Source organism: Phocoena sinus, chromosome 6 (genome assembly GCF_008692025.1).
Source record: "Phocoena sinus isolate mPhoSin1 chromosome 6, mPhoSin1.pri, whole genome shotgun sequence".
NCBI classification, from domain to species: domain Eukaryota; kingdom Metazoa; phylum Chordata; class Mammalia; order Artiodactyla; family Phocoenidae; genus Phocoena; species Phocoena sinus.
In genome coordinates this window covers 5,159,130-5,183,332 of record NC_045768.1, presented here as the reverse complement: position 1 = coordinate 5,183,332, position 24,203 = coordinate 5,159,130, and the positions used below count along the sequence as shown (strand labels likewise).

The window sequence follows — 24,203 nt, the reverse complement described above, 5'->3', positions numbered from 1 at the left end:
AGCATGTTATTTAGCCTCCACATGTCTTTGGGGGGCAGTTTTTTTCTTTTACTTGATTTCTAGTCTTCTAGCATTATGGTCGGAAAAGATGCTTGATATGATTTCACTTTTCTTAAATTTACCAGGACTTGTTTTGTGGCCTAGTTTGTGATCTGTCCTGCAGAATGTTCCATGTGCACTTGAATGTGTATTCTGCTGCTTTTAGATGGAATGGTCCATATGTATCTATTACGTCCATCTGGTCTAATGTGTCATTTAAGGCCAATGTTTACTTATTGGTTTTCTGTCTGGATGATCTGTCCGTTGGTTTAAGTGGGGAATTAACATCCCCTACTATTATTGTGTTGCTGTCAGTTTCTCGCTTTATGTCTGTTAATATTTGCTTTATGTATTTGGTGCTCCTTTTTGGGGTGCATATATATTTACAATTTGTTATATCTTCTTGGGTTGATCCGTTGATCATTATGTAATGTCCTTCTTTGTCTCTTGTTACAGTCTTTGTTTTAAAGTCTATTCTGTCTGATATAAGTATTGCTACCCCAGCATTCTTTTGATTTCCATTTGCATGGGATACTGTTTTCTATCCCGTCACTTTCAGTCTGTGTGTGTCTTTAGATCTGAAGTGAGTCCTGGGGTTAGTGCTGGCTCACTAGTGGGCAGAACCAGGTTCTGAGGTGGGTGGTTGTAAGGTCAGAGTTCCTAGAGCTATTGTCACCCTGCTGGTGGAGGCGGCGGGGGGGGGGGGGGCAGTTCATGACACAGCTGGGTTCAGGTTCTGGGGTGTCCCAAAGCTGGTGCTGGCTCACTGGTGAGTGGGGCTAGATCCCACGGTGGCTTGCTGAAGAGTCCAAGGTATCTCACAGATGGTGTTGGCCTACTGGTGGGTGGGGCCCAGGCCTGGAGGGTCCCAGGCTGGTGCCAGCCTGCTGATGTGTTATCTGGGTCCTGACAAGGCAGACCACAGGGCTTCAGTGGTCCTGGGGCTGGTGACCACTGATAGTGGGTGAATTTGGGGCCCAGGAGATTTCAGGGCTAGTACCAGACTACTGGTGGGCAAAGTCTGGTCCTGGAGTCTCTGGCTGCAGGACCCAGGGGTCCCAGAGCTTGTGTTGGCCCACTGGTGAGTGGGGTGAAATCCCAGGGCAACTGACTGAGGGGCCCAAGGTGTCTCAGAGCTGGTGGTGGCCTGCTGGTAGGGAGGGCCAAGGCTCAGTGGGTCCCAGAGCTGGTGCCAGCCTGCCAGTAGGTAGACTGGGTCCTGCTATGGCAGGTTGCAGGGCTGTAGTGGTCCTGGGACTGGGATTCTCCCACCAGTGGGCAGGCCAGGGCCCAGGGTTTCCTGAGTCTAATACTTGCCCACTTGTCTGTGAAGCTGGTCCTGTAGCTAGATCTGGCTCACTTATGGGCAGAGCCAGGGCCTAAGGGATTCCAGGACTGGTACCTGCCCACTGGTGTGTGGAGCTGGGTCCTGGAATCTCTGGCTGCAGGGCCCTAGGAATCCTAGGTCTAGTGCCCGTCCATTGGTGTGGGGGGCCGAGTCCTGGGCCTTCAGGTGAACAGGGCCATGTCCAGGGACAGCAGCTGTAGCCTCAGGGGATCTTAAGGCAGCCTGCCCACTGGTGGGTGAGGCCGTGTTCCTGCCCAGCTAGCAGCTTGGCCTGAGGTGTCCCAGAACAGGCGCCGACAGGCTGGTGGGCAGGGGCAGGTCCCAGCACTAATAAGCTGGAGGGAGGATTCCAACATGGCCCTCGCCATCCACATGGTAGAAGGAGCTCCCAGAAGTGGTTGCTGCTGGCATCTGTGTCCCCAGGGGGAGCTCCAGTTGCTTCCTGCCTCTCTGGGAGGCTCTCCAGGGTTAGCAGGTGGGTCTGATCCAGGCTCCTTTCAAATTTCTGCTTCTGCTCTGGGTCTCAGAGTGTGTGAGATTTTGTGTGCACCCTTTAAGAGTGGAGTTCCTATATTCCCCGCAGTCCTCTGGGCCTCCTGAATGTAAGCCCTGCTGGCCTTCAAGGACAGATGTTCTGGGGGCTCATCTTCCCATTGCAGGACCCCAGAGCTGGGAGCCTGATGTGGGGCTCAGACCCCTCATTCCTTGAGGGGAACCTCTGCAGTTGTAATTATTTTCTCGTTTCTGGGTCACCCACCCAGTGGTGTGTGTCTTTCCTATACTACGACTCTGCCTCCTCTGCCCGTCTCGTTGTGATTCCTGCTTTTATATCCTTTTTTTTAATTTTTTTTACTTTTTAAAATTTTTGACCGCACCGTGCAGCATGTGGGATCTTAGTTCCCCGACCAGGGATCGAACCCGGGACCCCTGCATTGGAAGGCAGAGTCTTAACCACTGGACCACCAGGGAAGTCCCCCCACTTTATATGTTTAGTCATAGATCTTTTCTGCTAGATTCTGGTCTTTCTCTTGAATAGTTTTTCCGTAAATAGTTGAAATTCTGGTGTACCTGTGGTAGGAGGTGAGCTCAGGGTCCTCCTACGCCACCATCTTGGACCAGAACCTCATTAAGCAACCACGTTTATCCCCATTCTCCATAACCGTATCCGTATATCTTGCTCAAGGTCACATGGCCAGGGAGGGGTGGAGCAGGCCTGCAAACCCCGCTGAGGTTGCCGTGACCCTCTCCTGCCTGTGCAGCCGGCTGTGTCAGAGGGAACAGGAGCTGCCATCTGGGGAGGCCCGAGAGCTCCCCTTGGCAGGCAGGGGCTCCTGCACGTGGCCTCCATCGTTCTCTCCTTCACGGAATCGTTTCTCAGTCATTCACGAGTGATGGGCACCTTCCAGAAAGCTGCTGCCGCTGCCGCACGCTTACCCCGGGCGTAAGCAGGCACCCCCTTCCCTCGTTGCTCCTAAAATAACAGGAGCTCCTTCACCAGGCCTGGCTCTACACCCGGCTGCTGTGTCTCCAGTTGGTCTGCAGCCCCCAGGGCGCTCTCCTAACTCAGAGCCTCTCCAGGCAGCCCTGCTTCCTCTCCCCGCGCTCACAAGGCCCAGACTCTCCGGTCCATTCTCCAAGTCTCCTCGAAAAGGCCTCTTCCTCGGGGAAGCCTTCCCCACCTCCCTTCGCAGTCCCTGCTGACTGTCAGCATCGCGCTAGTCCTTTGTAACATTTCATTTGTCTTCTCCTCGGGACTGTATGCTCCAGGCTGCTGCTTCTCAGGCACCCAGCAAAGTACCTCATTCACGGGAGATGATCAAAAGTGCGTTTGTCAAAAAGGAGGTGCTGGTGCGTGCCGTAGCACGGTGAACCTGAAAACGTGCTCGGTGCGGAAGCCAGGCACAAAAGACCACCCATCACGTGATTCCATCTGCATGAAATGAGAAGAGGGACATCTATAGAGACAGAAAGTAGATGAGTGGCTGCTTAGGTCTGGGTTGTTGGGGAGAGGGGCGGCGGGTGATAGCTAACAGGTACAGGGTTTCTTTTCGAGATGAAAATATCCCCAAATTTACTGGTGATGGCTACACAACTCTGTGAAGATACTAAAAACCGTAGAATTATACACTTTACGTGGGTGAATCATATGGTATGTGAATCATATCTCACTAAAGCCGTGAAAAAAGTTTTTTTAACACACCTGTCTGGCTGACGGGCTGGCATTCGGTGTGTGTTTGTTAAAGATGCTCAGTCCTGAATAACCAAGTCCTGTCATCGGGATGTTGCCATGACTTTTAGCCACAATGAAAGAGAGACGTCTCTGGTCTCTAATATAAACCAGGGTCCAGCATGACCGTTTTCAGGCAGCCCCTCCTGCACATTCAATACCGAGCACACCACCCCTACGCTTGGCTGGGTCCCGACAGGGGAGGGAAGGCTCGGGGTGCGTGTCCCAGCTTGCAGATTGGGAAACAGGCATGGGAGGTCTGGCGACCAGCCCGACCTCACTCAGCAAGACAAGTGGCAGCCAGGAATAGCGCAGGGCTTCGAACTGCGTCCCGTTTGCTGTAAACACCGAGCCACACCCCCCTTCATGTGTCTGATTTTAAAAGGGACCATAAAATAGGAGCCTGGTAGCAGTGGCACCGAAACCGAAGTTGGGCTCGAGCCGCTGGAGGAACTAATCCCGTCTCTGCGTTCCAGTCGGCAGGGACAAGTGGGGAAGGCCTGCCGGGTCGGAGCCGGGCCGGCTTCTGCCAGGACCGGTGTCAACTGCATGCATGTGCCTCTCTAGACACAGGCGCAGAGGCGGAGCTCATCACTCAGATGTGTTTTTTTGCGTTCAGTAATTTCCTTCTTCCAGTGCCAGCGGGGCTGCTGACGACTCGTGCGAAGCTCCGTGCTCAGGGACCTTCTGTGCCAGTTAATGAAGGAATGGTTAAGAGCAGTGTGGTAGAATCGGGGTGTGGAAGAGCTGGGGATGGTGTAGCCAAAAAAGCAGCGACAGAGCCGCGTCAAAAGACAGCTATTGGAAAGCAGCCCAGCTCTGTGACTTCCCAGCTGAGGCATCTTTAGCAAGACCCTCGGCCCTCTGGGAGGGTCAGTTTCCTCATCTGTAAACGGGGTACCATTCGATGAGGTTTGGGGTCAGAAAGGGGCCGTGGAAGAGCCAAGCGCTCGCCCTTTGCATGCGCTTTGTCTTGGGGGATTTCGTCGTGTCGATGATTCGGATGTGTCCTTAGTGGATGGTGTGTGGGCACTGTGGCCTGTTGCTACCCACAATGTTTGCCTTAATTGAGGGCCCGGACCCCAACCAGGTGGGAAACGGTCTCTTTGGGGCCATTCAGGCAGGATAGATGAGGACCAAGAGACAGCTCAAGCCGCAGGTGCGAGAGAGTGCCTGGGCCATTAGAAATGTCCAGGGGCCTGAGAGCGCCACCCGCCTTCGCCTTTCTGCAGCTGCCAGCAAGCTGTCTCCCTCTTGGACCCAAATGGGGTTTTCCTTCTAGGCCTCAGGGCCGAACCTACAGGGACTCTTTGTCCAGAGCGGAGGTTGGGCTCTACCCAGAAGTGACTTTACTGGTAGAAGGCAGGCTGGGTGTGAGGTTGCAGTGAGCCTGTTTCTCCGGGCGTCTTGGGGCAGGTCGGCCTGGCCCAGCCTGGACGGCCGGCTCCCCAGGCCTTGGCTCCTGGCGGGGGTGGGGAGAACGCTGCAACAGCTGGCTGGAGCCTGGTGTCTGTGTCTCATCCCAGTCTGGGACTTCTAAATTTAACCTGCTATCAGCTTGAGAGGCTGGAGGCTTCCACTGTGTGACGAAATGCCACTTGGAATCCATTTTACTCGTAACCACTCCCCCTGCGCATTCCCCTCCCAAATGTTACCCCCAAACGCAGGCAGCCGTCTGAGCGTCCTGCCATGTCAGTGTGAAGGTTCGATTGCCTGAGCAACTCTGAACCCTGATGGGATCCGGCTCAGCTCCCTCCTGCCACTGGCCGGGGCTGCACCCCGTTCTCTGTTCACACACACGCACACGCACACGCACACACCATGGTCTCACAGGCAGAGCGCAGGAGCTGAATCCACAATCGAAAGCCAAACCACGACAGTGAGCTGCACCACCCATAAGCCATCTGGGTGGAGGGCGGCCAGTGGAGCCTATTATGCAATTTCCTGCTCTGGTGTCTCAGAGGAGAGACACCCAGGAGATAGGATGCAGAATGCCGTTGGGTTGCTGCAGTGTGGGAAGCCCAGGGAAGAAACCAGCTCCCCGATGCCCAGAGTGAACGGGGCCCCTCGTGCTCCGTGGCGATGTTGAGAGGCCACCGCCCACCCAGCCGACGAGCCCGCGGCCTGCAACTGACCAGGCAGCCCCTCACAGGCAGGGACCGAGCGGGCTCACCGTGGGCCACGGAGAACTGACAGCACAGACTTCCTGTGGCGGGGGAGGAAGGCAATTGCTGCCTGGGGAACCCAGCATGGAGTGAGCCACAGGCGGGGGGGTTCTTCTTATTAATAGGTGCTGTTAATTATTGATCCCAGAACGTGTGCTCCACAATGACTCGCTGAGGTTGAGAGCACACAGGGGAAGGTTTGGGCCCTGGGGCCGGGGTTCAAATCCTGACTCTGCATCTTCCCAGGTGCGTGGCCTTGGGCAGCTTCTCGACTTCGGCTCTCCCTCAGTTTCCTCATCTGTGAAATGGGGATCGGGATAACATCTGGGGTGTTGTGAGGATTTGGTGAGTTAACACCCAGCAACCGAGTAGAATAGGGTGTTCTCACTGTGTCAGGTAGGAGGCGGCTACTCAGAGAACCCCCATCGTCCATACAAGGTAAACGGGGTCAGAGGGGCTCAGTGTCTTGCCCAGACTCACAACAATGACCTTGAATCCATGGTCCACCTTCAGAGCCCACATCCACTCCAGACCTCTGGGCTGCCCCACCTCTCATCCTTCCATAAGGAGGTTCCAATAGGAGGAGAAGATATTTACCATCAGTGCTCTGGCCACACGACCCCTTTCAGCAGCTACAGGCAAGGGCAGGTGCAGGGCCACGGCCTAGGTTGACCTTGACTTAGCAGCCGCGTCTCCACGTGAAGACAGGTTTGCAAGTCTGTGGGTAAGGACCCAGTCTAAACACTAACCCCTCTTGTCACACAGGTTTCTACTGTTTGCCAAAAAGCCAAGCTGCCCCCAAGTCCTAGCTGCACATCCAAGTCTCCTGCCCCTCCTCCACACAGGGCCCCAACCAGGGGGCACTTTGGGTGGGGACTGAGGTCCAGAGCTGTGGAGAACAGAGGATGCCATCTGTGAAGTGGCCCACCTCCTCCTGGGTTCCTCCAAGGCCCTTAGCACCAGAACCCCCAGGCTCCAGCCATATACCACCCCCCCCCCCCCAGATACATTCATTCCCCAGGCCAGAGATCCAGAGCCGTCAGCCCCCAAATGAACCGCCACTTCAGAAGCATCCAGCTCCTAGCCAGGCCTACTTGAAAATTACATTTTATTTCTCTTTGTGAATATTTGTTGTTGTTTTAAAAAGGTTCATTTTACATTTTCTTCAAGGGTCTTGTGCCTCCTAGTAAGTGCATTGGTCTGTTTTCACAGTACTCTCCACGACCACAGACGGTCCTTATTGCTGGAGGAGTGTGTCCACGCCGGGGAGGGGGACACCAGAGGGATCGGGGACCCAGGTGAGAAGCCTGCGCTCTGCGTTCCTGACATGAGAAGCCGAGGGACCAGACCCAAGCTAAGCCGAGCTTCCTTAGCGGGACCTGGAGCCTCCCCAGGGCCCTCCCAGCCCTGTCTTCCGAAAGGCTAGGAGGGGCAGAGAGCAAGGGGCCGGGCAGTGAGGGGCGGGGTGGGGCGGGGCAGCAGGGCTCCTCCCAACGGGCCCAGCCGTGGGCCCCTGCCCAGGGCCTGCTCACACGCAGGAAGCGCGGGCTTGGGGGACTCTGCCCCCAGACAGCTCAGGACCACCACTTACTGTTGGTTCCTACACCCACCCCTACCCTAGTAAGAACTCCTTAGCGATGACCCAGCCCAGAACCAGCACTCCGGTCCCTGACCCCTCGCCCAGGGCCCTTTCTCCTTTGTAGTGCAAGAAAGACCTGAGTGCAGAGAAGGGCCGTGCCATCAGGAGGCCAGGTCCCGTCCGCGGCAGCCAGCCACTGCCACCCTGACCCCTCCGCAGCCTGTGCCCGGGGGGCGGGCAGCTGGGACCCATCATGCCCCTCACTTGAGGCTGTGGCCTCTCTGGGTGGCAGGCCTCCCTCCGAACACACCAGGGGGAACTGGCACTTTCCAGGGGGAAGGTCCCGTCCCGGTCCTGACAGGGGTTCCCGAAGCACCAGGCCGGCAGCCGGCCGCACGAAGCTGTTTCCCGTCCAGAGTTTCCAGGAGAGCCGCACGCGTCCCGTCAGGACGATGGCTGGACGTTAAGCACCCCTCGAATAACTACAGTAGCCCGTGGGTAAAGGAGCAGAGCAGGGACTCCGTGCACCACGCCCGCCCACGCTGTCCCTGGGGCTCCTACATACGGCTCAGCTGCAGTAGAGATGGATTATTTCTCTCATCTGACGGTCTTCTGGGCTTGATCGTTATCGGTCTGAATGAGGAACCCAGGCGATGTAGCTGTGGGTTTGTCAAGCTTGGAGGAAGGGGGCCTCCCTCAGCAGGGTGTCCCCCCTCAGCTCCTGCAAGCAGCCTTCAAGGCAGACATTGCTAGAAAAGCTTGGCGACACTCAGGACCAGGTCCTGGGGCTCCAGAGGGCCCAGGACCCGAAGGAGGGTGACCTCAAGGACCAGCCTCAACCCCAGGCCCACTTCATCACCCTGGCCGTGGGTGCTGGCTCGCTTCTGTGAGGGCCGGCAGCAGGGGGTCTGCCCCTTGCCTCCCACCTCCCCAGCCTTACCAGGTCCAGGCATGCCCATCTGTGGGTGCCCTCACCTGCAGCACCGCGGTGCTTGGAGCCCATCCGCAGGCACCCCCCAGAGAGCCCGGGAATTCCCTGGGCTCCACCTATAACTCACGGGACCCTCCCTCTCTGCTCCTAGGCCCACCCAAGGCAAGTTCCGGCCGCAGAGGAGAGAGGAGAGAGGAGCCCCCCGCAGATCTACCCTGAGCCCGAGCTCACAGCTTGTCTCTGCAGGCACGGAGTAGGGTAAGGGTTCTACCTGGGGTGGAGAGAAGGGACTTTGGGGGCAGAATCTGCCTGTGGTTTCGGCTCGGCTAACGGAAGAACGAGCAGCCGTTTTAGATCTAAATCTGTAGCCCCGCCCCCTCCTCCCTCACCTCTGGCGGAAGATGCGAAGTCCAGCAGAAAAGACAAACTGCTCTCTTTGTTTCCGGTTTTTTCCTTTAAAATCGGCTTAAGGCAAAAGTTTGGCAAAGCAAGTCTACATAAGGCCGCGTGACAGAGGATGAGGGGAGCTGCCCGGGCGGGGCCGCCGCGGATCAGCCCCGGTGGCATCAGGCCCGGTGGCATCAGTCCCGGTGGGATCAGCCCCGGTGCGGTGCGACCAGGCTCATCACCAGCTCCTCCTCGTCCCACCCCTGAACCTCTTAAAGAGGCGTTAAAAAAAAAAAAGGAACAGAAAAAGCAGTTGTTTCAGGGAGTCTGTTGCAAGTGAATGACGGAAATTGCGAGGAGAGGAAAGGAGACCCAAGGTGACACTGAGGGCGCACGTGGAGTGGTCGGTCCCGCCCGGGTCTCCCCCCCTCCGCCAGGGAAGCAGGTCCCAGGAGGGCGGGGGGCCATCCCCGCGCGTTCGCACAGTGAGATCCGCCCGCTGGAGAAGGTAGAAAGGTTGTATTTTGCTGACCGACCGCAGAGTCCGTGCGGGTTGTTTGCGTGGTGTTATTACTTGGGTGTCACCTCGCGGGTGCCCGGGCTGTTACCGGTGCTTGGGCGGGATCACCACCAGCGCCGGCCCGTACTTGGGCCGCCACATGAGGACCTGAGCGTCGTTGGCATTGGGCTTGACCAGGGCGCTGGGCGGGATGGGCTCATTCTTGCTCAGGATTTGGGGCTGGTCCTGGGCGATGGGCTCCCGCAGCCGGGCGCGCTGGCCCAGGGGCCGGCTGGGGTTCACCTCGATGCTGAGCTGCATGCGCCAGCGCAGTGTCTGCAGAATGACCGTGTCGTTGGTCGAGGTGTTGGTGGCCACCAGCCACGTGACGAAGCTCTGGTCCCGGTAGACGCTGGTCAGCTTGGCCACGTTGCTCTCGCTGACGGGCACGGCCCACGTGACGCTGGGGTAAAAGTTGTCATTCATGCTGATGATGAACTTGGAGTCTCTCTTGGTGGGGCCCACGATGGTGCAGGTCTCCGTGGTGTTGCCGTACCAGGGGTAGTTCACCCCGTCCGAGTCGCTGATGGCCTCAATCTTGCCCTCCTGGAGGTCTGGGAGCTCCCAGCTAGACCTGAGGATGGGAAGGCCGGTTTACTCAGCCAGCCACGCACAGGCTCGTCTGCAGCCCCTTGTCCCTGGGGCTTACCTCCCCAGGGGGCCAGACAGTAAACAGACACCCAGCATCAGGTCAGGGAAGCGGGGCTCCCCTAGACATGGCCCCCCTCAAAAGCCACGGCCTGTTGTCTTGCATCATCTCAAATTGGTCTCCCCCGGAAACCACTGTAGACAGGGCTGGATTCTGGCTGGGCTTCGGGAAGCCCTAACTGCCCCTGCCCTCAAGGGAGGGGCCTGGGGGCAGCACACAGTAATGGGGGGCCCTAACCTGCGCTGTGCCCCCCCCGTCCCATGTCCCAGCGGCTGGTGGGACGGCCACATGCAACCCTGTGACCTTGGTTAGGGCGGAGGCCACTGGCCCCGAGAGGCTGGGGAGGGGCTACTCTCCTGGCCACACAGCGCGTCAGGGCCGCCTGGGTAGGAGTGCAAGTGGCAGAGAGTTTCTTTCTCTTGCTTTAGGGGCCCCCAGTGGCCGTGGGGCTGGCACATCTGGGAGTGATTTCAGCCCCTCATTGACCAGCGTGTGACCGGGGTCAAACGCCCGCCTGCCCCCGAGCTTTGGTGTCCAGCACCGGGGCCAGGGGCATGGGAACCAGCGCTCAGGGCCCTCGCCAAGGCTCTGGCCCCTCCCCTCCACATCTCCTCCACCACACGTGGGCCTGGGCTCCCTGGCCCTCCGCCCAGCAAGGCCAACACCGTGGGCGGTGCCCTCTTCTCCCCACCGCCCACCCTGCCCCCGCCTTGTTTCTGCTCCTGCCTGCCTAGAATAGGAAGCACAGCTCAGCCAGAATGGCTCCCACCTGGCTGGCCCCTGTCTTCGGAGCAGTAGAACCAAGAAAACCTAATCAGCCAGTCTCAAAACTCTGCTCTCAGTCCCAGCCTCGGGGCCAGCTTTACAACCAGTGCCTCCTGGACTTGCCGCAGCTGCCGGGGAACCTGCAGTTGCAGCTTTGGGCCGGGCTGAGAACCAGCAGCGCTTGGTCAGCCCGACCTGCCTGCAGGGGGCTCAGCCTCCTGGCAGCCGGGCTGTCCAGAGCTCGGACTCAGGAAACCTAGTGACCTTGCTGAAAGTCTCAGCCACCCTCTCACTGGTGTGAGACCCTGGGCAAAATCCCAGCCCTCCCTGGACCCCAGACTCATCACCCACTTCCCACCTGAGGTCATGGAAGGACACAGGCAGGAACATGCCAGTCCAGGGCAGGGCACAAGACAAATGCCAGTGATTGGTGCCTGCTAGCACCATTGCTGTCACTATTGTTACTATAATAATAACTCTGACAGAAGAGGACTGTCCTGAGTTGCTCTGAGGACACGTGGCTGGGGGCACAGCAGCGTCTGGGGAGCCCACCCCTTAGAAACTCATCAACAATCACATCCACCCCACCAGACAGATAAAGTAACGACAGCTGTGGGGGTGGGGGGGTCTTTTTCCCAAGTTGATTTAGCTAAGCAATCAGGCCTGGGCACCTGCCATTCCAAAGATCAGGACACTTTGCCCCCAGAATTCCGCACACCTGTGTACACCAGCGGTGCTCTCCAGAATATACTCCTTTACAAAATGCATTCCTGTTCATAGCAGCCTTATTCACAATAGCCAAAAGGTGGAAACAACTGAAGTGTCTGTCAACGGACGATGGATAAAGTGGTCTTTCCATGCAATGGAATATTATTATTCATCCTTAAAAAGGAAATTCTGACACATGCTACAACATGGATGAACCTTGAAGACATTATGCAAAGTGAAATAAGTCAGACACAAAAGGACAAATACTGTATGATTCCACATATATGAGGTCCCTAGAAGAGTCAAATTCATAGAAACAGAAAGTAGAATGGCGGTTGCCAGGGGCTGGGAGAGGGAAACGGGGGAGTCAGCGTTTCATGAGTGCGGAGTTTCAGTTGGGGCAGATGAAAATGTTCTGGAAATAGACACACAACAATGTGGATGTACTTAATGCTGCCAAACTTAAAAATGGTTAAGATGGTAAATTTTATGTGTATCTAATCACAATGTAAAAAATGCATCGTTTAATGTTAGCAGTTAGCAAATTTGGGGCCACTACAGGAGGGATGATCAGGGATGTGATTTTGCTAATTTTTCTGTTTATTTCATTAAAAAGGTCACAAAATTAGGGTAACACCTGCCTAGTAGGCCATCTCCTGCCCAGGGCCCTGAGCTCATCAAACGCCAAGGAGGAGATCACAGTCGTGAGCCGGCAGATTCGGCTGCCCCCGGGGGTGGCCGCCATGGACCAGAGAAGGGGGTCAGGGTCCCTGTCCCGAATTTCTCAGAAGCCTGTGCCCCACCCGTGCCCAGCCTCCTGTGGTGGAAGGCACCCCCTCTGTCTTCTCACAGTGGTTACACTTGCTTATAAAAGTGGTTTTTGTTTTGTTTTGTTTTTAAGGCAGAAAGCCATCTTGCCAAAAGACCTTTTCTCTTGCCTTTGCCCTCTTTCACTTCCTAAGAGCTGGCTTGCTGTGGGACGCGGGGTTGCCACCAGAATGGCCTCTCTCTCTCAGCCTCTGACCCCCAGCTTCAGGTTTCCTTTTCCGCCTCCCAGCCCCCAAATGCCCAGGCGCTGGCTCAGTCACACATGGGTGACAGTCCCCATGAGCTGGCAGACAGCCATGTCTCATGTGGGGTATTACTCAGAACCAGGGCCAAGGGCGTCTGTTTTCAAATCATCACACACCAGCTGGGCTGGCTCTGGGCCCCGTGGTCCAGTCTCCCTGTCAAGGTGGTGGAGGGAGCATGGTTAAGGGCACAGATTCTGAGGGACGTGGACCAGCCCGGGTCCAGTCTCCCCCCCCACCGGCTACTAGTCACAAATCTCTGAGCCCCACATTGGTTCACTGTGGATAACCGCACCCACCTTCAAGGTTTTTGAGATGATTAAATGCGTCAATATATATATTACCTGGTACATAGAAAACAGCAATACGTGGAAACTTCCGGAGACCATTGGAGTGACGCTTGCCTCTAACACTAATGGATTTGCCAGCCCTGATGTGACCTGAAGGCTTTTGACCTCATTTATGTTTTCAGATTATCCATGCTCTGAAAGGAATGATTCCATACAGCTCCTGCCTCTAAGACTTCCTGTTTGTTCTGGAATGACCTTGGGCTTCAAGGCAGACCCTCAGCTTTCCACCTTCTGGGCGGAGGGGTGAGTTTAGACCCTGGTCCTGCACACCCTGAGCCTTCTTGTTTGCAGAGCAAGGACAATACAGGTGCACATGCCAACGAAAGGTGTAGGCAAGGCTCCCAGCTCCGTGCCCGGCACACGGATGCCCAACCGGCAGATTTAGGTGGAGGAGGGGCATTTTGTGAACACGAGCAAACGCCCATTTCTGCCCCAGCACCTTCTCTCCAGACCTCAGGGCAGGTCGTGTCAGGCCTCCTACAGGCCAGCAGGAGGCCCTGGTCTCCCCCGTGTCCTCCCCCTTTGCTCACTGGCCTGTGCTGGTCTTTAGGGCAACACTGGCTACAGAATTTGTGGGACCAGGGGGTGAAGCGAAAATAGGAGGCCCCTTGTTCAAAAATAAAGAATTGCCACGCGGTGACAGCAGAGCATGGAACCACGCAAGGGGCCCTTCTGAGCACGGGGCCCAGTGGGACGGTGCAGTCCCCACGCCCGGGAAACTGGCCTGCTTCCGTGGGCCCTGTCACACTCCCACCCTCATCCCAGAGGTGTGGGAACCCAGAGGACAGCAGGCAAGTCCAGGCTTGAAGCTGGACCTCAGAACGCTTTCTGGGGCCCCCTTGCCGCACATCTGAGACAGACTCCTCAGCGTCCCTCAATGCCCATTCCTTCTGCAGCCCCATCCACCATGCACTCAACAGATGTTTGCAGGGACCTGCCATTGACGCTGGTCACGATGCTGTGAAAGGGAAACAGAGCTGCTGACCTGGTCATCGGTGATGCCAGGGGGGCCTGCACCCTCTGGGCACCCAGTACCATCCCTGACTCCCTCTCGCCTCCAGACTGCCCCCCTTCTGCTCTGCCTGCGCCCTGGCCACGACCCCTCACCTCTCCCAGCCTCCTCTTGCCACCTGCCATGCTCTCCTCCCTGAAGCCTGAGTGATCTTTAAAAACAGAGATCTGATGGAACTGTTCTCCCTCCAACCCTGTTAAGCCTGCCATGACTCCCCAAGGCCCTGAAAGCCAGATGCAGGTGAGGCCAAGGGTCTTGCACGCAAACACACACACACACACACACACACACACACACACACACACACACACACACACACACACACACACACACCCTCCCTCCCTCCCTCTCTCCCTCCCTCCCTCCCTCTCTCCCTCCCCAGGCTCCAGACCCACCAGCCATCCCTCTAATGGGCTGTGCCCTCCGGACTCAGCGTCTTTGGCCACGAGCAGCGTCCCCCGCCCCCTTCCTGTCCTAGCCAGTGGTACCCACGGCTCATCTCTGGAGCCCCCAGGGAAGCTCACCTGGACCCTTCACACGAGGCCTGGTGCCCCCATATTCAACCTTTGTCCTGCTGCTTCCTGGGACACGCACGGGGGTGATTTAATAATCATGCCACCCTTTGTTGACGACCTCACTCCCAGACAGACCACAGGGGCCGAGAAGCAGGGGCCAGGCCTCCAGAATCTATCCTGGTGCCCGGCCTAGAGTCAGACACGATAAGAGGCAGGTGGCCTGGATCAGTGGCGGTGGGCAGCCTGCCCCGTTTCTCCTTCAGGGCCTGAGCCCCACAAAGGGGTCCCAGTGATGAGTTTAGGGTGCCCAAAGCTGCCTCTGCTTGTGTACTTTCTCACCTGGAGCAGCTGCGGCTGGGACAGCCATGCCCAGCACTGGTCGTCCCCACTGCAACACTGGTGACAGTGGTCACGTTCCCTGAGCGCATCAGACGTGCTGGGCGCCCTGCGTACATACATCCACACAGGCTTCTCCTCAGTTACCCCAGGGCTGCAACTGAGGGTGTTTTATAGAGGAGACTTGGGGACATCAGAGGCCTGACCCAGGGAAGCCACCAGGCAGGACCCACAGCCCGAGCGAGCTCTTACCCATGGCCTCCAACGGCCCCTCACCCAGCACGCACACATATGCACACACACACGTGCACGCACATACACGTAGACACACACATACGGGTTCTTACCCATCTGGCTTCCAACAGACCCTCACCTGAAATACACACACACGCACGCACACACACGGCTCTGAGCAACATGACCTAGAGTGTGAGTCTGAGGGCCCTGGGAGCACACCTTTCCCAGCTACTTTGTGCCAGGCAGGGTGGCAAGCCTGGGCCTGAGCTCTCTCCTAGGCACGGGTGGACCCTTGTGCCCCCATGGGCCCTCGTCTCTCCCAGCTCTCTGACTGCATTTTGAATTCTGGACAACAGAGCACCTGGTCTCAGAGCAGAGTTCCCAAACTTCACATCTCTTTCCTCATTTTGGTCCTGTTTACATATCTCCTGTGCTATTATTCACTTAATTTTTTTCCTTGAAATTAATCACTTTTTTAAAAAACTCAACTTAATTTAGCTTTTCCTATGGAACACCTTTGAAATAACAGGCCGGATATATTGGGTATATATATATATTTTTTTCTAATACACATTAGAATAAATAGGTGGCTTGAAATTACAGTCATACTTAAGCTGAAACGAGTTCTCCTAAATATTATTTCACTTCCCACAAGTGGCACCGTTGGGCACTCTAAGAAACACATTTACAGATGGCGACTTGGGGCTCGAGGGCAAGAGGGCTGCCCAGGGCACAAGGTTCTTCTGCCCAGTGCTGGTTTTAGTGCCCTCCTGGGGGCCAGATGGGCGCTTAGGGATTTTCTCACCTGGTCCCCAATTTGACAGAGCTTACTGTTTTTTTGCAATTTGCAAAAAGTTCCAATTTTGTAGAATGTTTGCAATTTTACGAGAAATGAGGCCCAAGAGCCCCCTTCCGAACCAGACTGGGACCCTGGTTTCCCGACTCCTGCCCTGGGCGGCCGCCCCCTGTGCTGGCCCCTGCCCACCAGACAGGTCACCAGGAGCCCCTTCCCTGGGGGAGGAGCTGGAGGTGTCCCCTCCCCGCCTGCCCCTAGGGTCCCCCCAAACAAAAAACACCACTTTTTCTTCCCACCTTACCCTTCTTCGCCCAGGCCACACTCCCAGGGCCTAACACGAGGGGGAAAGGGCCAACAGCGCTTTGTTTTTGTTTAAAAAAAAAAAAAGCAAGCCATCGAGAAGTACAAAATGTGAGAAACGATGGGGCTTCCCTGGTGGGGCAGTGGTTGAGAGTCCGCCTGCCAATGCAGGGGACACGGGTTCATGCCCCGGTCTGGGAAGATCCCACATGCCACAGAGTGGCTAGGCCCGTGAGCCATGGCCGCTGAGCCTGCACGTCCGGAGCCTGTGCTCCAGCAGGCTCCAGCAGTTAGAGGCCCGCGTACCGCAAAAAAAAAAAAAAAAAAAAAAAAAAAAAAAAAAAGTGAGAAACGAAAGTCCTGTCTTCCGTGCTTCCGCCTCCCTCGCTGAGGTTACTCACCACGCTACACTCTGATAAACATCCTTCTAGAGCATCCTCCCTGCACATACACACAGTAAATGTTCCCGTTTCTAGCGCTTTTAACAAAAATGGATTCCTACCCTACATCTTTTACAACTTCTTTTAATGCAACGATGATAATAGGATAGGGGATCTCTAGCTTCTCTTCCTCATGTGGAAGAGCCTCAGCCTATTCTGCCCTGGAGACAGACCATAGTTTCACCCCCCACTGATGGACACTTGGGGTGCTCGTGGCTCTTCAGTGATGGACAGGGCCGGAGTCTCTGTCCCCACACATACGTCCTTCTGCCCTGCTTCCTGCATTCACGTATTCGTTAATTCACTTGCTCGGGAGATTTCTGTGTGTGCCTGCCATACTCCAGGCACCAGGCCAGGGGCTCAGTTTCTCTAAGACAGACTCTAAAAGTAGGACAAGAGAGTTGAAGGGCACGTGTGCTTGAAATTGTCGTGGACAAAGCCAAGCTCACCTTCCGGAAGCTGCGTAAATTGTACCCCCAGGAGCAGCACCGCTCCTGTCTACTCCCCCCGCCCCCCAGCAGGCATTACTGATCTTTTGTATTTTCACCCAGATCCGATCAGCAGAAACGAAAAGCATCTCCGTATGTCATTGCCGGTTCCCTGATCGCTGTGCTGTCAGAGCCTCCTCACATGTCTCTGGAAGCTGCCAGCTTTTGTCTTCAGCCCTCAGAAGGTGAGGGTGGGTGCGATCGCTTGGCCGGGGCCGGTCCAGGGGGAGTTCTATTGGGGCCAGGCCGTCCCCCCAAACTTCCTCCCACCCCAAAGCCTGGAAACGAGAACTTCCCTCTCCTGCCTCCGCCAGGGCCCCGCAGATGGGGGAGGCTGTCTTCCGCTCGCAGAGAGGAAGCATCGTCCTCAATTGTTCTGCACGGGCCCAGGCTGCAGGAAGAGGCCACATGGTCACAAGGGCCATTCCTCCTGACCCGGCCCCTGACCACTGGAGCAGAGCAAGCCTCCTGGGGCAAGTGGCCTCAGGTCTCAGCGGCCCTGGCCTCACCATAAAATCGGGACCTCGTGGGGTCCTTGGGAGACCAGAGAGTGAACGGGGAGCTGGGGCAGCCACACAGCATCACCCCAGCTCCAGCATCCCCTGGCCAGAGGCCTCAGGCCCCCCCGCCCCTGCCCAGCCCTTTCCCACCAGCCTCATAACCCTGTGACAGCAGATGTCACCACAGGTTCTGGCTGGAGAGACCCTCAGAGGTCTCGTCGCCCGAGATTCTCATACTGTAGGCGGGTATGTGAAACCCAACCCAGGAGAAGAAAGAACAGTAATGACTCCAACACGGCAATCTCTGTGCTGACTCTCTGCCAGGCACTGTGTAATTGATGATGAATTATTACTAGTTACGGTATGGAGAGCGACCACATATACTATCTCATTTAATCCCTCAAACAACCCTGCGATGAGGGACTGTTCTCCCCATTTCATAGAAGGAAACAGCGAGGCTCAGAAAGGTTGAGAGCCTGGCGCAAGCTCGCCACACCCGTGGACGGTGGAGCTGGAGCCATGCCTGGCTGGACAAGGGCACAGGCGGGTGGCACTGTCAACCCAGAGAGACCCCGTCTCCTGAGCTGCTCTCCTCCCCTCACCCCAAGCCTGACCTGTGGCAGAACCCTGAGCCAGAACCAACCCTGACCTTGGCCGTGGGCCAGATTCTCTGGGGGCTCCAGAAGAGGGCAAACTAGGGATAACGTGAAGCATCTCCCACACAGGGGAGAAACTGTGACTCGTCACCCGGAAGACTGCGTCAGCTGACAGGTGGCAGCTAAGGATTGTGGAGGGTGGGGTGGTGGATGCAGGCGGATTCCACAGTGTTCTGGGGGGGGGGGGGGTGGCTTTGAAAGCTCTGTGGGTTGGACCCCAAACCATATAGAATCCTCTCAAGCTGGCACAAGACACTCGCCGTCTTCTAGCTCTCGTCTGTAAGTCGGGGTATTACTGGGGTGGCATGTGGCATTGTTCCACTGCAAATATTTCCAACCCACGACGTTCAAAAGGGTTCTCCTCCTGGATTAGAGATTAATTTCAAGCAGGGATAACGTTTGGGGGTATTATGGGTTTTGCTTAAGTATTTGGAATTAATATTTTTAATACAAGCCCATTTGGCAAGAACAGAAGCCCTAACCTAACCTTTGCCAAATTGCCGTTCCCTCCCCAGGCCATTAAAGCCCGGTGCCCATGTGGGTTTCGTTTTAAGCCTTCAAATTGTCTGGGTCTAGCCCAGTCGTTCTCAACCAGGGGTGACTTCACACCCCTCCCGGGGACATGGGGCAGTGTCTGGAGACATGTTTGGTGGTCAGAACAGGGGGAGGGAGGCTGCTGGCATTGAGTGGCTAGAGACCAGGGACACTGCCCAACATCCTGCAGTGCACGGGACAGCCTGGTCCCGGCAAAGTTAGGGGACGGTTCCGGGCAGCCTGAGGCCGCTGGTCATCCCAGCGCTCACCATCCCTCACTTTCTTTCACATCACGGGTCTTAAAAGTATGAAGAAGCTTAGTTACCACAGGAGGTTTGGGGTAGGGGAGATGGGAAGGGTATTTTCATCACATCAAAATGCTTCCGTTTACATTCGAGCAGGTGCAGCTGTCCAGGCTTATTCCGGAGGGCGCCAGTTGAATACAGAGCCTCCCCATGGGCCGGAGGAACCGTGCTATTTGGTAATTCAGTTTCTTAATATAATTTTGTTGATTAATAATCAATCGAGCAGTTTCCAACTCAGCATTTCAGCCACGGGTGACCTACACCTGTCCTCTCCCCGAATCCTCCCAGCAGCCTAAGGGGGATTCTTACCCTGTTCACAGATGGCAAAAGCAAACCTCCAAGAGGTGACCTGCCGAGGCCCCAGAGCCAGTACTGGGCCGTAATTCTGACCCCGGGGCCTGAGCCCATTAACGACCAGTCCATCCTGCCCCTCCAGGGAGCCTCGAACTCTGCCCTTTCTCCAGGGCTGGTCCTATCCCAACCAGGAGTCCAGTGGACCCAGGAGAACGAGGTATGCGGGACACAGGGGTCCCTGCGCTGAAGGCGTGTCCCGAGAAGGGGAGGGAACAAAAGGAAACACATGGAACTCAAGGAAAACAGCCTTCAACCACTTGAAAACTCAAATCGTCCATGACTTACACTATTATTAAATTCTTAAAAGTCAGGGAGTGGGCCCTCTGTGAAAGAGGAAGACCTGGGCTGGGGAGAAAATTCCACACAAAGGGTAATTTACATCTGTCCAAATTCTGTCATTTCGGCCCTGATTCTCAACTCGTTACATATCCCATCACCCACTTCCCATCCGATAGAAGAATCAGAACAGTAATAGCACTGTTAAGGACGACAGTCACTTGCAGTAACTGTTGACCGTGGGCTTGGCGGAGTGCCGGCTGCGTGACCAATGTCATCTCCCGTAATTCAATAAGCCGTGGCGCAAGGACTGTGACTGGGCCCAGTTTGCAGACGAGGAAACCGAGGGTCAGAGTGGCTCAGGTCACACCCTGGAAAGTGGCAGAACCTGGACTCAAGCCCAGGTCTGCTTGACTGCAGTCTAGATGTGCACTGGGTTCCTCTAACCGGGAACCAAGGACTGGCACAGACAGAGAAAGGTCACCTCAGGTTCTCCTGATGCACGCCTGTCTCCAGCCATGGCGCTCGGATGGACTCAGAGCCAACAAAGGGAGCACAGGGCCTTGAAGACTCTGTAAACATCCCCCACCCACCCACCCCTGTGCACAGATGGGGAAGCTGAGGCTCCAAGCCAGGCCCACTCCCTCCCCACCACACCCCACGTCCGTCTCTGCAGAACTCAGTCCCTTTAGCTTTCCCCAACGTTCTTCCTCTTGGAGCTTGCATCTTTCCAAGTTCAGAAGGACCCTCTGGCTTCCTTACCCTTTCTAGGGAAGAAAACAAGCAGAGCCTAAAAGCCCTAGGAAAACCTATGTGTCTTGCCAGTTGCCCCAGAAGCCTTGCAAAGCCTGAGGAGGTTTTGGGCTTAAGGCTTCTTAGGGAAGGTCCACAGCAAATAACTAAGAATCACGTTTCCCTTCTTGGGATGGAGAGTCAGCCCCCAGCCTGGTTTAAGAGCCACTTGGAGAATTAGACTTGGATGTAGACGTCGGGTGGACCGAGGGGACCTGATGAGTGTCCAGATATGCGCCATGTGCACCTCTGGGGCGGTCATGGTTACACCTAGCTTTAAGTTTTTCCATGATCCTCCTGTTGGCCCCTGCAACTTCAGTCATCAAGTGGAGAAGCCACAAGATTTGGTGTCCCTTCCCCACCCTCTCTAATTTCAGCTGGCCCAGAATATTCTTTTTTTTTTTTTTTTTGTGGTACGCAGGCCTCTCACTGTCGTGGCCTCTCCCGTTGCGGAGCACAGGCTCCGGACGCGCAGGCTCAGCGGCCATGGCTCACGGGCCCAGCCGCTCCGCGGCACGTGGGATCTTCCCGGACCGGGGCACGAACCCGTGTCCCCTGCATCGGCAGGCGGACTCTCAACCTCTGTGCCACCAGGGAAGCCCAGGATATTCTTAAATCAGTGAAGAGTTCCAAGTCCTGCGGAAAGTCTACTCCATTCCTCACCTGCGGGACCGGGGAGGGATGCTGCACAGGGTAGAGACCCCGAGAGACAGGCTGTGGGCGAGTGTCCATGGCCAGCCATGGGAGTCACAGGGGTCAAGTCGGGGGGCTGCCCTTGGGGCCTGCCTGGTGCTCTCAGAAGTGTCCTCGTGCTCAGAAACAGCTATTGTCACCACGCTGTTTTAGGCGGCCCTTCAAGTTAAGTCACCTCCCCGTCTGTCTACAGCTGCTCTTGCCACACGCAGGATGACCATCTCTAGGGTCAGAGAACATGCCAGGGGCTCAGGGTGCCGCACCGAGAGGTACACCCTCCTGGGGACATTCTGGGGACTGGGCTGGACAGAAGAGGTCTGTGGGCTCCTCTCAGCTCTTAGGGGCCCACTGGAGCCTTCTGGACACAGACACTGGCTGTCCACATAAAGTGGCCTTCTGCTGCGGAGAGAGAAAACACTGCACTGAAAAGCACACCGGGTTTCTAAAACCCTCTCAAACAAAACGCCGTCCGGAACAGAGCAGGGTGTTCCCCCAGGTCCTGATGTGCCTCAGAAAACACCAGGGGACGAGTTCAGGTCCAACACAGGGCCCTGCACACTAAATCTGGAGGCTGCAGAGGCCCAGCTCTCCTTCCCTGAGTACCTGCCGCGTGTGCAGGTCTGAGCCGGGCCAAGCCGCCGCCTCTCTAGTGACCCGGGACAGCATGCGTGCTTTGCCAAAGAGGAACCTGGTGGAATGTCCTTCTGCTTTCTGGGCGTCTTGCAGGGAGGGTACGGGAACCACAGGGGGCCAGGGACAGTGGAAGGGACGGTCCTAGAGCCGTGACCCCAATCTGAATCTGATTAACAGGCAAGCCCTCTAGGTCACCTGGCCAAGGAGGAATCAGAGGCCACTTCCATGTCTGCCTAACACTTCCCTCTGGCCCTGATGGGACCCCTCTCTAACCCCGCCGAGCTCACCCCCAGACCCCCAAGCTCCCCCATCCCAGGGGCCCCCCGAAGCTTGCTCCTGAGCAGTACTCACATGCCCTGCTCCCCATACTGGTTGTAGAACTCCATGTGGCTGCACGCCTGAATCCAGCCAACTATCCAGGTCTCCTTCTTGGGGATGGGCGGCATGACCACCTGGGCCGAGGCACGGAAGTGGGGTGTCCGGTAGCGGAGCACCACGCTGGAGGACTCATCGATGCTGGTGGGGACGGGATCGATAGAGGCCTTGACATCGATCACCGTGATGCCTTCCCGGAAGACTCTGGCTTTGCCCCCGATGCTCTGAATACAGCCCATGGCACACAGTACGAGTCTGATCTCCAGGGAAGGCCAGCAGTCCCAGAGAAAATCGGGCATTGAAAGGATGGAGGCTGCCGGACCCAGTGCAGACGGTACAGCTCTCCAATCTCAAATCTCAAGACTGATATCCATAGGATAGAAAATTCACTGAGTGGAGGGGGTTTGCATATCACTACCTCGGGCCTGATTATAAATAAGGATTTTGCTGCATTTCAAGGGCCCTGGGTTCTCTCTTCTTCTGCTAGCAGTGGACAAAAATCACCGATATTCTTTGGGTTAAAAAAAGAAAAGTTTGGAGGTTAATGTCTAATCATGTTGTTCAGACATCCAGCCCTTCCTTCTGTGCCTCACACGCGGGGAACGCAGCTCAGAGACGCTCCCTGAAGTCTTGAGGCGAAGAAGGCAAATGCCGGCAGGCACATAAATAAGGAAGGCTCCGTCGCCTGCGCGGTGCCGCCACCCTCGCTGCAGAAGACCGACTTCCTGCCCTTCTGCCTTCCGCACGCGCTCGGGGCACACGCACCCGGCCGCTCGCCCAGCGCGGCCGAATCAATGGAAGAGCAGTTTCTGTTCAATCCGCCGAGGTCTGGGCGCCCTCGGTGGCTTCCAGGAGGCGAGCGCCCGGCTCCCGCGGGGTCCCCGAGGAGCGCGGCGCGGTTCCCCGTCGGCGACCACTCGCGGGCACGCCGCGTCCCCTCGCCGCTGTCACTGTCGCCGTGCGGGGCCCCAGGGCTGCGCTCGGGCCGCCGCCTGGTTCGCCGCGACCGCCGAGGACCTGGTGGGAGGTGGAAGGGACAGGGCGTCAAGGCCCGCCTCAAAGTTGAGCCGAACTTTGCTGCGGGGGGCGCGCGGGGCGGCGACGCGTCTGCGCGGGGCGCGGGCTGCGGAGCTGACGGCGCAGCTCTGTGAGGTCTGCCCGGAGGCGGCGGCCCGCCCCCGCCCCCCCGCGCCCAACCCGTCAGTGGCGGCCGCACGACCGCGCGCACCAGCGAATAATCGCCGCCGGTGACATCTCCGCTGACCCCTCCCGGCCCGTAGGCGGGGGGGGGGGGGGGGGGGGCGGGGGGCGACTGGCTGGCACTGCAGTGGGCCTCGTGGAATTTCGGGTCCTGGCACTGCCCCCACCGCCTCGCCGCCGGCGCCCCTTCCCCGAACGGGTCCCTTCGGCCCCCGGGGGGCGCAGTGCCACCCCGCAGGCCGGTCTGATCGGGCGCACGCCCCTTCCCGGGCCGGGGTCCCCCGACTCCCGGAGGGCGCAATGCTCCAGCCCCGCCGCGTCCGGGGCCTCTGTGCCCCCCTCGCCAGCCCCAAGCGGCCCCCGATACCCGCGCGTCCGGCGCGCTCGCCGCTGCCGGGAACTTTGGCGCGCACACCCCCACCCGGGCGCCACCGACTCACCTGCCCCTCGGGCCGCTCCGCGTGCCCGGGCTGCCGCCCTCCGGACGCCCTGAACCCGCCGCGGGCACGTCCTCGGGGCGCCCCCCCCACTTCCCCAAGCAGTGTCCTTTAGCTCTACTGGGGTCTGGCGCCGGAGTGGGCGCCCCCGGCCCCCACGTCCTCCTAGCTCGGGGCTGCTAGGGGGTGGCCGGGGGCGGAGGGGTGAGGCTCGGGGCTCTCTCGCCCCCACCCCGCGCGCCTGCTTTATTTTATGATCATTGTGAGCGTGCTGTAGCCGCTCAGCCCCGCCGCCGCGCCGCAGCCGCCTGGCGCGCCCCGCGTTGCCTCGCTCTGCTGCAGCATCGGAAAGGCAACCAGGTCAAACTTTGCAGAAACTCAGCCCCTGCGCCGGCCTGGCCCCGTGTCCGCCCGTAGCCGCCGGCCGGAGCGCAGCGCACGCGAAGACCGCCGCCCGCTCGCCGGCCCCGCGGGGATGCAGGTCCGCAGGCGGCGGCGGCGGCGGCGGCGGCGGCGGCTGCTGCGGCGGCGGCGGCGGCGGCGGCGG

At 57.5% G+C, this 24,203-nt stretch overlaps 1 protein-coding gene and 1 long non-coding RNA gene across 2 annotated transcripts; one reads left to right on the top strand and one right to left on the bottom strand.

Moving 5' to 3' along the window:
- The first annotated feature begins 6,172 nt into the window (after window positions 1–6,172).
- On the top strand, window positions 6,173–20,757 carry LOC116755373. The gene is made up of 4 exons (XR_004350342.1): window positions 6,173–8,547; window positions 12,900–13,020; window positions 16,965–17,086; window positions 18,993–20,757. It is a non-coding gene; the product is annotated as an uncharacterized LOC116755373 (long non-coding RNA).
- Window positions 8,721–22,738, bottom strand: FAM78A (family with sequence similarity 78 member A). Its single transcript, XM_032634757.1, has 2 exons — window positions 21,996–22,738; window positions 8,721–9,809 (listed from the first exon to the last, which is right to left on the bottom strand). The coding sequence occupies exons 1-2, from the start codon at window positions 22,316–22,318 to the stop codon at window positions 9,281–9,283; spliced, it is 852 nt and encodes a 283-aa protein (XP_032490648.1). The 5' UTR covers window positions 22,319–22,738; the 3' UTR covers window positions 8,721–9,280.
- Window positions 22,739–24,203: the final 1,465 nt, after the last annotated feature.

What these genes read in the sequence shown, in the direction of transcription:
- FAM78A (XM_032634757.1), bottom strand. Translation starts at nt 22,318, where the DNA reads ATGCCCGATTTTCTCTGGGACTGCTGGCCTTCCCTGGAGATCAGACTC. An exon ending in CAGTATGGGGAGCAGGGCAT is followed by an intron (nt 9,810 to 21,995) that starts GTGAGTACTGCT and finishes TCCCATCCTCAG; the next exon opens with GTCTAGCTGGGAGCTCCCAG.